Source organism: Falco biarmicus, chromosome 5 (genome assembly GCF_023638135.1).
Source record: "Falco biarmicus isolate bFalBia1 chromosome 5, bFalBia1.pri, whole genome shotgun sequence".
Lineage (NCBI taxonomy): Eukaryota > Metazoa > Chordata > Aves > Falconiformes > Falconidae > Falco > Falco biarmicus.
Window position 1 is genome coordinate 30,360,917 of NC_079292.1, and position 12,600 is coordinate 30,373,516.

General features: G+C 37.5%; 1 protein-coding gene across 2 annotated transcripts in view; it reads right to left on the minus strand.

The window, feature by feature from the left end:
- Positions 1-12,600, minus strand: part of CHCHD3 (coiled-coil-helix-coiled-coil-helix domain containing 3) — a 163,690-nt gene that overhangs the window by 133,684 nt on the left and 17,406 nt on the right. For both annotated transcript variants that reach the window (XM_056339902.1, XM_056339901.1), the window contains exon 3: positions 1,105-1,186. In XM_056339902.1, coding sequence (XP_056195877.1) covers positions 1,105-1,186 — 82 coding nt within the window. The remainder of the gene's footprint in view (positions 1-1,104; positions 1,187-12,600) is intronic.

Here is a 12,600-nt window from a genome sequence, read left to right on the forward strand (position 1 = left end):
GTTTTCCTGTTGAAGTCCAGTTCAAAAGAGAAGAAATTTCCCTGCTGACAATTCAAAAAAAAAATAAAAGCCCGTTTTTTTTTCTGGGACATTTATATAGTCCTATCTAATTACATACTCCATCAACCTAACTCATTTAAATAATAATATAATGATGTGTAGGAAACATCTGATATATATGCAGACAATTTAAGTAGTACTAATTAGATTTTAATTTTTTTAATTCATCATAATGAGCCTTTCTTCCCATTCTCAAAGTAGAGGACAATGTGTAGGTTAATATTTATGTTTGTTGTGTCATATTACCTATGTAGGAAAATAATCAAAGTACGTATTTACACACAAGTCCACCGAGTTCACCATACGGCCAAACTCAATTTCAAATACAAACAGGATTTTTTTTAATTGCTAATAATCCCACAGTAACACACTAAGCACTGCAGAATATAGTTTTAAAATACTACATCCAATGTCTGCCGCTGCATTCTGTATGCCTCTACCTAGTCTTCCATAGTAGATACAATATCTGAAAAAAACATGCATAAAAAAGTAATGTTTCAATATACAGCAAGGATATCACAAGGGTTTTCTGCTAGTAAACTGTTTTAGTACAGTACCTTGAAGATACAAAGCACTATGCTCTACTAACCATTAAAGCAGTTCAAAACCCAGTGCAGCTCACAGAAGTACTTAGAACTCACATTTCTACTTGCTGTTTAAATTTCCCTTTCGATCAGACAGAGGGGTTTTAAGTAACCCACCTCTGCACTGCTCTCAAGCTACTTCTATCTCTACACCACAAAGTGCATATTTGGACTCAAGAGTGTATCAACAAAGATTGAGCTTAAAAGACTGCAAAAAAGAGTCAGGCTCATAAGGTCAAAAGAGATTTAGATCAACATTATGTATCAGCTCTTACAAGGAAATGTCAGTTAATTTGTTGTTTTAACACGTATTCAGTATCAAAACTTGCTATGTTGCCCAAAGGTCTTAACTACCATTTTGTCTTGAGGCACAGAATTCAACTGTTTATAGTAAGTAGATAATTAACAGTAACGGCGGCATTAAGTACATGTTTGTGTTAAATATTATTAACAAACCAACCTTCTCTTTTGAGCTTCAGAGTCTCTCCTGGCTCGTTCTAATGCCAGTTCTTCAGCTATTCTTTTCTTTAGCTCTTCATCAACTACAATTAAAAGAAAATTAAATTAAATGTTAACAGAACACAACATATGCCTAATTACCGAAACAACTGCATAATACAGTGCTCTATTTTATACATTTTCTTTTCTCTATACAGCAATTGGAGTGATTCTTGTGGTCTAACCAACTTTTAAAATTTAGCATCCAACAGACAGCCTTTAAAAATTACTCTTGTTAATCAACTTTTCAATTAGTGGAATCTTTTGACAATTAAAACCCGTATACTATATGTTAGATTAAATACAATCTTCTTAAGAAATGTGCCTCTATAAAGTAAAATGGGGGGCAGGGGGGGACACCACAACGACTGAGACCTAAATAATAAAGTCATAAAATGCTGCTTTTTATTCATATGGAACCAGGGGAAGCATCTTTCTGTGTAATGAATCAAGTACTTTCAGATGCAGATTTTACAGAACAAAACATTGACAACATCCTAGATATCCATACTTTTTGTTTCTATTGTTACAAAAAGATGTTGCCTCAAAGCCTCCCAATTGTGTTTTAACAAGCAGACATGGAAAGAATATTTTCTTCATTTAGATTTTGTCAGATGAATTAGTTGAAAGTCTGGTTAAGAACTGAAAAAGCAGGGAAGCAACTTCAAGTGTATGAACAAACTTTTCCACAGGAAAGGTAGAAAAGCATGACAGCCACTCATCCTATAAGCTTGAAAGACATCTATAAGACTACTGAAGTCCATTCAACCAGGTTTTGAAACATAAAACAGGTCCGTTTCCAACTCCCTCTAATATTCAAGGGCTCAGTCATGCAAACTACTAAACTGATACTGATAAATTCAATATTAATTATCTCCACATCTATTGGCAACTGCATATTTCTGAAAACTCTGACCCAAAGAGATCAGAAGTAGTTTTTTGTTACTTTCTTTAACAAAACTTGTGACAATAAAACACATTTCAATAGACTTCCAGAAGAAACCATACTGAAAAGATTGCTTCAACCTAAAAATATCAAATAAAACACTCTGGGATGGTTTTGTATGTTTTATCTCCCTCTGAATACGACTTGACATGTACGTAGCAGGAGTTAAAGAAATAAAAAAAAATTAAAACACCCAGTCATCTAGTAAGGAAGAACGTTTTTCATTTGGGAAACTAAATGTTTCTAAAGCTAATGAACGAAAGCTTTGCAACTAAAAGTTATGCCAACTTCAGTGGAACAGCCATTAACTTTGCATAAAATGTTGATTTTTAGCAGTCAATAAGCGTGCATGTTCCTATAGCAGGAAAAGAAAATAACTATTTAAAGTACAGCTGTAGAAAGGCAATAAAATCAAGTAATTATCACCAGGTTTATTCTAATAGTAAATCCTCGTCTAGACCTGCCTGTCTGGACTAAGGGTGTGCTTACAGGAGCCGAGTTGTACCTCTAACTCTGCAATACTCTAGTATTCCACTACAGGCATGTGGACAACTCCCTCATGTACACAAAGCACCTGGCTCAGATTCCACTCTGTGGAACCACAGAGCTAAGAGACTGCAATCTCACTCCAAAATGCCTGTCACTTGAGCATAACAGACGTTAAATTCAAGAAGGTGATACAACCTCCTCATCTGCCTCCAGAAGCAGTAACAAAAACACTTGCTTCAGTAGCTAAAAAACAGAGAATCTCAGACTATATAAGGCAACTACAAGACAACAAGAAGTCTCCATAGAGGTTGCTTTTGTATTAAGTATTTATGCATTTAGACAGCATTCAAAAACTGTTAGCAGTTGGAAATTTGCAGAGATACTGGGGCAGAGGGTGAAAAAGTCATCAGGCTCCTATTTATTGCAAGCTGATAGTTACGGCATTTGCCCAGAAAACAGAACATCTGGAATTTAGATCCTCCTAAGATGCACCGGTTTAAGTCTGCATATCGTATGTACTCAAATGAAGTGCCCTAAACACCAAGCTACCACCTAATTTAAGCAGATACACCCTTTTACTTTTTTTTTTTTTTTTTTTTTTTTGGTAACAAAGCTAAAGAAAAAGTGCCTTAGAGGGTATGTAGAGATTCGAAGATGAATTGGAGGGCATCTCAAGTTATAGTACCCGCTTTGTGGAACCAGTTATTTGTTTGATATTAGGCAGCAAGCAGATTTTAAAAAATAGAGACACACATTTTAAAAAAGCCAGTGAAAAATGGCCATATATCTTAGTGACCTCATCTCCAGGAGTTGGCTTTATCCATAAATATTACCCAACGTCGTTAGCCCACACTCCCATTACAGGTAATAGAGTCCAGTGTGTAATTCTTCTAATTCTAAAGTAGACTTAGAAAACAGTGAATTTTATGAATTAATAAAGCAGCTTCATCAACTATATGGAAGTCTTGGCCAACTAATTCAGTTATCAGCATCTTAAAGCAGAATGAATCGATATCCATCCTGCCAGATACAGCAAATGCTTGAATGACAAACTGTTGTGCTGGGGAAAAGTGGGAGGACACTTACAAATGGCAAGTGAGACCCCAGCCTAAAAATATGTGAACATACATTAAAGTTCAGAGGTAAATATGAATCTTGTTACAGATTATTATCCCAAACCCTAGATGAAAAAGCAAAACCCCATTTTATCAGGATAGTCTCTACTGACTATTGACACTGCTCCACTGTTTTCTCCTCTGAGGCTATGTAAGGATACTCTTCGTTTGAGAACACTTGAGTTGTTACCACACACTTGTACATTTCCAAACAAAGATCAGCTAGTCACCATGAACTGTATAGCCTGAAGAGAAAAAAAATGTTTAGCAAAATATCAGGCAATCACAAGGAACCTGTTTCTGTACTGCAGCACATATTAATCTCCCTCACGCCTCTGTAAGCATCACAAGCCAAAATGAGGGCAGTTAAGGTTCTGCATTTGTACACTTAGAAATGATTAAGCTGTCATAAAAGCAAAGAATTTATTTCACATCACAGCTGCCTTATTCGCAGAACAATCTGAAAACCCAGGATGCAAGTGTTTCTTACTACAGTTCTGTTCAACACAAATGCCTCAATATTTTATGTCCTTTTAATACTGGACCGGAAAATCCACAAAAAAAAAAAGCATGAAGTACATTGTTTGCCAACATCTACATCATCAAGTTTATTGTTCTGGTGTGCAAAAATGAGTACAAGAACTCTTAACCAACCATAGAACGTTTTTTTTTAAGTCATAATGAGAAAAGATTCAGGCATCAGCCAATAAAGACATTTGACCTAACAATCAATTAGGTTACCCATCGATCAGCCAAATACTAATAGGGAATAAAAGCGGAGCTATAGATCATTCAATAGAATTATTGTAAGATATAATTGGGTAGCTCCCAAATGGGAACTTTATGATATTTCAGTAAAAAATTGCAGTTCTACAAGTAGAAGGAATTTGTTCTAGGAGAAGAAGCATTTAAAAAGAATGATGTTAATGTATTAGAAAGAGGATCAGAAGAAAAACGGGACCGTTTCTAGATAAAAGCAGTAACATTTCTCTCTGACAGCAATCTCTGCTCAGACTACAGGACATTAAAAACAGGCAGCTGACCATTAAACTGCTGGAGAACATTAGAATCTGGTGGGCACAAGACTGCTAAAATAAGCATGATCCAGAGAAAGTACACAGCAGCTGCCAAAACCTATGTAGCCATTCCCACCACCACCCCTTTAGTATTTTAAGTTCTTCAGGATACTGAAATCAGTGTCAACTTCATAGTAAGTGCATCCCAGAGCAGATAAATTTGGAAGATTTTCAGGCAAGTACATTTAAGAAGGTCTCACTTTTACCCAGTGCTTTTTACTCTGCTACAAGAGCATAAAATGAATGCAGCTCCACCATTTCCGAAGTCCGAACGTGCTAATGCACAGCTCACATCACAAGACAATTTAGACAGATGGTCAGTAATTGGAACTATACTCAAAAAGCCATAGTGCTATAGCCAGAAATAACTCTTCCCTACCCTTCTTTGCATGTGAAGTATGGATGCTGATAGGTGTCTGATAAGCAGTATTCTCTTCAGAATAATGGAAATAGAGTACCACCAGCAGCATCGCCAATGGGCTCATTACCATGCTCAGTGCTAGCAGCAGGCTGCACAATGCTTAGGAGAGTGACCAGACTGCTCCATGTAACACCACTACAGACACAGAACACAGTTATATGAAAAAAGCCACAAAGCTCTTGCCTGGATCTTCGCAGACCGAGCAGTGACTGTCAATGGACAAGGACGTTTTGCCGTTTTCATGTCCTTTGGGATGCAGTAAGCTGAAGTTTCTTTATTTGTCCATCTACTCTTTTGGAAAAGTTTGAAAGACATGGTCATTTATGCCTAATATTACAGCACAAATGCATAATTTATTCCCTCCCCTTCATGCACGCATTTAAAAGAGTAAAGATAAATTAACCAATTATTATTAATAAAACTATTTTCACACAGCGCAAGCAAAAAATACAGTTATTTGGTTCACTTAACTTCCCCTCCCCATACACACACAAAAAGGTAAACTCAGCTTCTTTCACAATTAAAGCAAAGCTTTAAGAGCATGGAAGAAAGAGGATAAAACAGCCAAAGACAAGATACGAAGAAACTATAAATTACATCCACTACATACCTATTTGCCAAAATCTGCGACCATGCCCAGCAGAGAGAAGAAAGGCAACTTCCAGAATAGAAGTTACAGCAGAAACTCAATTTTCCCACCAAATCATTCCGGTTGACTTCATGCCTCCAGACAAGATGTGCAGAGAGGAAGGGTGTGAAAGGGTGTAAGAGTATCTCCCACTGGGACAGGGCTTTATTTTGAAAGGAACACAGAGCAGGCTGGCAGTTATGGAAGCATAAGAGCATTCTTTGCTTGCCCATGTTTCAACACTTCTCCATTCAGCCTTTTACAGACAAGACTAACAGCAAGATTCCTATTCATCCAACACCCTTCTGCAAACCTGAAAAGGGCTTAATCTGCCACCTTTTTAAAAGGCCACAAAACCTATGAAAATGCTTCTGGGAGTTACTTGTAGAGATAACAACAGTTTTCTGTAGTCCATGTAAAGACTAACCTGATTGCTATTTATTAAAAAACAGTAATAAAAAAAATTAAACAGAAAGAGCATGCAAAGCCATCTGCTTAACCCCTAATATTGACTCTCCAATTGTGCTTCAAAAAGCAGATGAACAGGAAAGCATACAGCTAATATGTTTCCCAGAGTCCAAAAGGCTTTGAATAACTACAGGGACAAGTCATAAGGACAGAGGAGCTAAGGGTACTGAAAAGCTTAAGCATTTACGAACAGTTACTGAGGCTTCAGATATGTAATATGCACTTCATCTTGGAACTTCAAAGGCCACCCACTAGCAGCATCAGGGAAAGCCAAGAGCTTTGCATGATGACAATTCTTGAGAAGCAATCAGCAATTTTATCTCTCAGGTCTACTACAGGTTGGTGCATAAGGGTATGAGCAACTCAGCTACTCTCATGATATTTTTCTCCAACTCCTCTGCCCTTGCTAGTCTTAAGATCTATATCCATGCCTTCTTCCTCTCACTCTAAAGCTGTTGCTTCATAGAGAAACCATTCAGCATGATACTAAGATTACAGCAAGAAGGCATCACCCAAAGCTGCAAACAACACACATTAGTTAAAGCAGACACCTGCAGCCTCAAAAAGGTTAGCCTGAGAAATCACGAATACAGTATGGACAAATTAATCAAACAGCCTCTAGCCTGCAGAGCTGGGAAACTGCCCATTAGTCTTGCATTTTCAAAAAATTAATGGAAACAGCATTCATTATCAGACACCTTAACTAAATCCTCTTGAAAGGGCAGGTGCATTAAGTCATTAATGAAGACACACTTAGGTTTGATACAATCAAATGTCTTTCAGAAAATGCTTACTTCAAAAGTATTCAGATAAAGAAAAAAATAAACTAGTTCTACTTTTCCTTTTCATTAAGCTTTGCCATTAAAAAACACAAACATGTTCAGTGAACAGTGTCCTTCAGAAAACAACTTCTCAAAGGCCAGAACAGAATCACACAGATGTACTGCAGGCCATGTGACCATCTTCCTTAAAGAGATACAAATTTGCTTTTATAAGAAATACTTCCAAGGATGGAAACAGCACAGCCTGTCTGGGCAACATGTTTCAATGCCTGACTGACCTGATGGTGACAAAGCTTCTCCTTACAGGTCAAAAGCACTCCTGTTCAGATTTATGCCTTTTGTTTATTGCCTCCCTGCCATGTGCCACTATGAGAGACTGGTTGGGTCTTCTCAATAACTTCCTTGATGGAATGGTACTTCCAAACCTAACAAGTCCAGGTCTCCCAGTCTCTCCTTTGGAGTTGCAGGCCACCATCCCTTCACTCAAAGAGCTCTGCAATGTATTTGGGGCTATACTGGTTACTTCTGCCTTCAAATAAACAGGTAACAAGGAAGGACAACCCATGTTGTTGAAATTAAGTACCTGGCTTGGGCACAACACAGAGGACAAACGCAGTGGTAAGATACACAAAACCAGGCCACACAACCTTCAAATTAGTGTTTGAATATAAGAGAGCAAAGAAGAAAGTGCATATGCAGTTTGGATCACCTTTAACATAAGCACTCAGTATAGACTGTCAGGCAAGTGTAGTTATAAAATGAGTAGTATGTTACTGTCATGGATTAGAAACAGGCTAAGACAAAACAGAACAAAAATTACTAGCATTGGGAAAGCTGAACAAGACACTTTATACTCTGCACATGAACAGTCTAAAATAATTTCAATCAAGACATTGCAAGTCTGGAAAACTTTAAAGGGGAGAAAATAAGGCCAAGCAAGCTGAGCAGCATAATGGTATACAAATTCAGTTTTGAAAAAATGAATAGTTACACACACTGGAAAGCACAATGCAATTTTATCTCACATTTTACTTGGTTTTTAAATCAACCATAAACACATCTAAGTCCCAGGTATCACACAAAGAAAATGTTTAATGGTCAGCTGGCCATGAGGGGGAAGATGGTAGAAGGGGAAGAGAAAGTCCAACAAGACTATAGAATATATAAAGAGAGAAATAATATGAAAAACATATATAAGATGATGCACCTCCATACTTCCTCAAGCACAGTGCTTTATCAGTCTTCCCACATGAAAGCTAAACCCAAGGGTAAGATTTATAGAATCACAGAATGGTTTGGGTTGGAAGGGACCTTAAAGACCACCTAGTTCCAGCCCCTGCCAGGGACAGGGCCACCTTCCACCAGCACAGGTTGCTCCAAGCCCCATCCAGCCTGGCCTTGAGCACTGCCAGGGATGGGGCACCCACAGCTGCTCTGGGCAGCCTCTGCCAGCACCTCACTGCCCTCACAGTAAAGAATTTCTTCCTTAGACCCAATCTAAATATACCCTCTTCCTGTTTAAAGTCACCCTCCCTTGTCTTTGCTGAGAATTTTTCAGTTCCACAAAAATTTATGGGCTTAACACAACAATCACTTCAAAAAGTTCTCCAAACTGTTCTGTCCAATAGCTTATGTTAACTTTTTCTTTCTTTTAAGGCAAAGGGGAAACATTAGAAAACTTAGTCTTTCAAACAAAGCATAGAAAAAGCAAGAGGTTTTCAGGGGGGCCTGTGTCAGAAGCACTAACTTAAACTGGTTTCTCATAGATCCACACTGCATGTTTCTCTGACTCCTCACAAAGTCGAGCTGATTTCTCTTGTTCGTATGACACTGTCTTTCTTGAGCACTTCTCCAGTCTCCAAAATCCAGTGCTCTCTCACGTCTCCTAGGTTGGCAATACACACCAAAAGCTATAGTAGCTTTTGCAGAAATTGTCCCAATCTGCCAGCCACAGCGTATGTGTGGCGTGGTAAACCTTTGGCAAAACAGCCTGGGCAGCTGAAGACCCTCTCTCAATTACAGCATTTATCTTACTGTGTCTTTTCTACCCAGCCCTTGATTTATTAAAACCTATAGAAATATCAGGGTCTTGAGTCTTTCAGCCCCCCTTAGTTAGATTTGGCTAAAATTGATTAATAAATTCAGAAGTTATCAGAAGGCAACTGGTGAATGCATGGCACTACCACACAACTCTCTTTGGGAAAGCCCACAGAAATAATGGAAAGAAAACCTGAAACAGTTCTACGCAGAAAAGAGACAAGGTATAGAATTTAGTAATGTAAAATAGGCAGCTCTGGGCTTCTATTCATTCTTCCACCGTATATTGTTTAAAAAGTCTCACAAAGAAGCTTATAGAGCACCATGTAAAATATTTTTATTGTTGTAATATTTGAAACACACAGTGGACAATATACTGTCAAGCTTTTCTTGCTGAAGTGACAAGCGGGGGGGGGGGGGGGGCGGCGGGGAAATGCCAAAGAACACCAACAGGCCACATTATATATAATGTGGAATTGGAGAACACTGCTTCAAGGTATGTACCAACCATGGCCAGACACATGAAGACTTGTTTTTACTGAAAAAACTATTTCACAATTACTGCAGAATTTCTTGCATTCACCTCTGTAGCCTCTGCTATTGACAAGACAGCATCAGGGCATTCAAACCATCGATCTGATCCAACAAGGCGGTTCTCATGTCCCTGTGCACATTAAGTATGAACATTAACCAGTTCGCTTGGGACAACATACCTTAGGGCTGTCTTCAAACCCATCATCTGTCTCAGTAGCTGGCAGGGCAACTGGAGCTTTGTAGACATTAAAGTTAATGAAGATGTCACAAGGAAAATCCCTAACTGCGCATTAACAGTCATAAATATTGAATCAGAAAGCATACATCGGCAACCTGGTACCTTCACAACATCAAGCTACTACGGGGTTACAAACGTATTATGGGCTTTCCACTATTAAAACACTTTTCTCACTCACATTCCAATTTAAGATTCATAAGCAAGTATTATAATACACAAATACCCTCAATTTATTCTTTCTGCTTAGTAAACACTCCAGTTTGGTCCGTATCTAAATTACATACATCACAAAAATCATCAATATCAACACTCGCCATTTAAGTTGAACAGCAGACAAAAGAGAAAATATCAAAACCATTAATCTTAATTTAGAAAGAGTAGCCAACTACATAAATGACAGGCACTCAAGTAGCATACAATAATTTCCACTAGACCAGTAAAAAAAGTATATACTTTATTTCTTATTCAAATAAACAACAAGAAAATTTTGTTACCTTTCATGATATTCTCAAAGTTCTATCAAATGCCTAACAACAGAAACAAAATTTGTCTCACCCCTGAAATACATTACTTGAGGTCCAGGTTAAAGTGCACTGGTAAATCAATGCAAGACAGTCCATCTCCACCTACCCATGCTGCGTGATGTCTGTCAGTCAGGTAGCCCTTATAAGCATAGAATTTGCTGGTAGAATTATATCCTTTAGTTTGCTTTGTGTATCAGTAACACTGCCAAGGAACTCCTATCCTGGACTCCTAAACCCACGAGTTTTTAAAAAAGCCATAAAAGTATTCATTGCACACTAAATAAAACAGTAAAACTTCTGGTTTTTAAATGAAACTGTATGATTTCAATGTCAATTAAAGCCCTAGCCAATGTATTTAGTGTGCTTATATTAGGTGACAAGTCAATGACACCACTGATTATACTCTTCCTTCTTTAATTACTATTTTTTAAAGAGCCTGGATTAGCTGGTAGCAGCACACGAGGAAACAAGGAAGTGTTTAGTACCATTGGTACATCAGTACTCCTGGCATACAACTTCTTTTTAATTTAATGGTTTTCAAACACTGTTGTATCTGGTCTTTAACACTATAAACAGTCCAAATCAGCCTTGCACTCAGTGGAAAAAATAACGAATGATCCTTTCATTCCACCAACATTAAGGAAAAAACCTCCAAGAATGAGTTATTTGCTTTAAAGACTGAAGTATTTGTTTCCCTGTCTCTCTCAACAACAAAGGAATCCCTTAGAGACCCTCAGGAAGTTAACTGATACATGTAAAAGTGAATTATCAGAAAATGTGTGCAAGAACAGTCACTTTCATGAGTGACCTTATTACACATCTCCCAAATATCTTTATTATGAGCCATGGATCAAGGCATGGTCAGCATTCAAAAACTAGTTTGCTTTTTTTTTTAATTTGTTATTTTTTTTTTAAATAGCATTCTTAAGAATAAATTATATTTTCAGACTCATACAAATTTAACAACACATAAAGCAACCAGTCCATTTAAATCCACAATTACAGGCACTTCCTACAACCACGGACAAACATAAAGCATGCCTCCAAGGTCAGAAATTTGTATTAACTGTTAAATATTGGTAATGTGCAGCAATACCTAAACAAGCTCATAGGATAATTAAACATGAAAACAATGCAATTAAGTGTGCATCATTTAAAGATATTTAATATTTTAGTTTCTAAAGGCACTCTTGTATATACTGCATTATTTATTTTACGATGTAAATGCTGATATCAGTCGATTTATACTAATTTAAATTAGAAACTAATTGGTATGTGATCTAGAAATAACAAAGTTAGTTCATATTATATTTGGAACCTTCTCTTTTCAGTATGCCATTATTGTTGTAACTTTAGCAGTAAATCCTAACAATGAACTCATGAAGGGGGCTGGGAAAAACAGGAGAGGAGGATTACAAGGTCTTCCCCTGTAATTCTTTGAATTGGGTTCTATCTGCCTGTGCTTAACAGCCATATTTAAAAGAATAACTCGTTTTTGAGATTCACATGTAAACAAGAAAAGCAGAGAAGAATTTTCATCACTCCCTAACATGTCCAAGTTTACATTTCAATAAGCTAACAGAAAAATCAAGTAAACAAAAATGGATGTATACAATACACAGAAAGACAGAAAATTAAAAAGTATAAAATCCTGAGGCTAAACTTAGAATTAGATATTTTCACCAATACACAAAGGAGAAATGGAGCATAGGAGAATAAAGCAGTAGGAGTCCAGAAGCAAGGACACGTGAGCAAAGCTCTACGCAGGCCCAGGCCATGCTGCTGCCCCAAAAGCCTGCAGAGCCAGCCCTTCCAGTCACCACTGGCTTAACAAAAGCATGAGCTCTTCCACTACAAAATCCCTATGCAATACTCGGTCTGGGTTTTCACATCACCCAGGAAACACCTCAGCCTCTCCCCTGTTCATTCCAAGCTCAGACTATCAGCCCAGAAAGCAGATAGAGATGTCCTGGAGCCACAACAATCATGGTGGCAGAACAGACAGAAGTTCTCACCCAAATTTAAAATGGTGTATTTGTGTGACTCTTCTGTCAGACTTCATGATTATTAAAAAAAAAATTACAGGAATTTCAATGCAGTATAGTGAATCCTCAAAAATCTGTGAATAATTTTCTTCCAGAAACTTAGAATTCATTACAAAAAAGATGCACGCTTGACACAGAAAAAACATCCTGTCTTA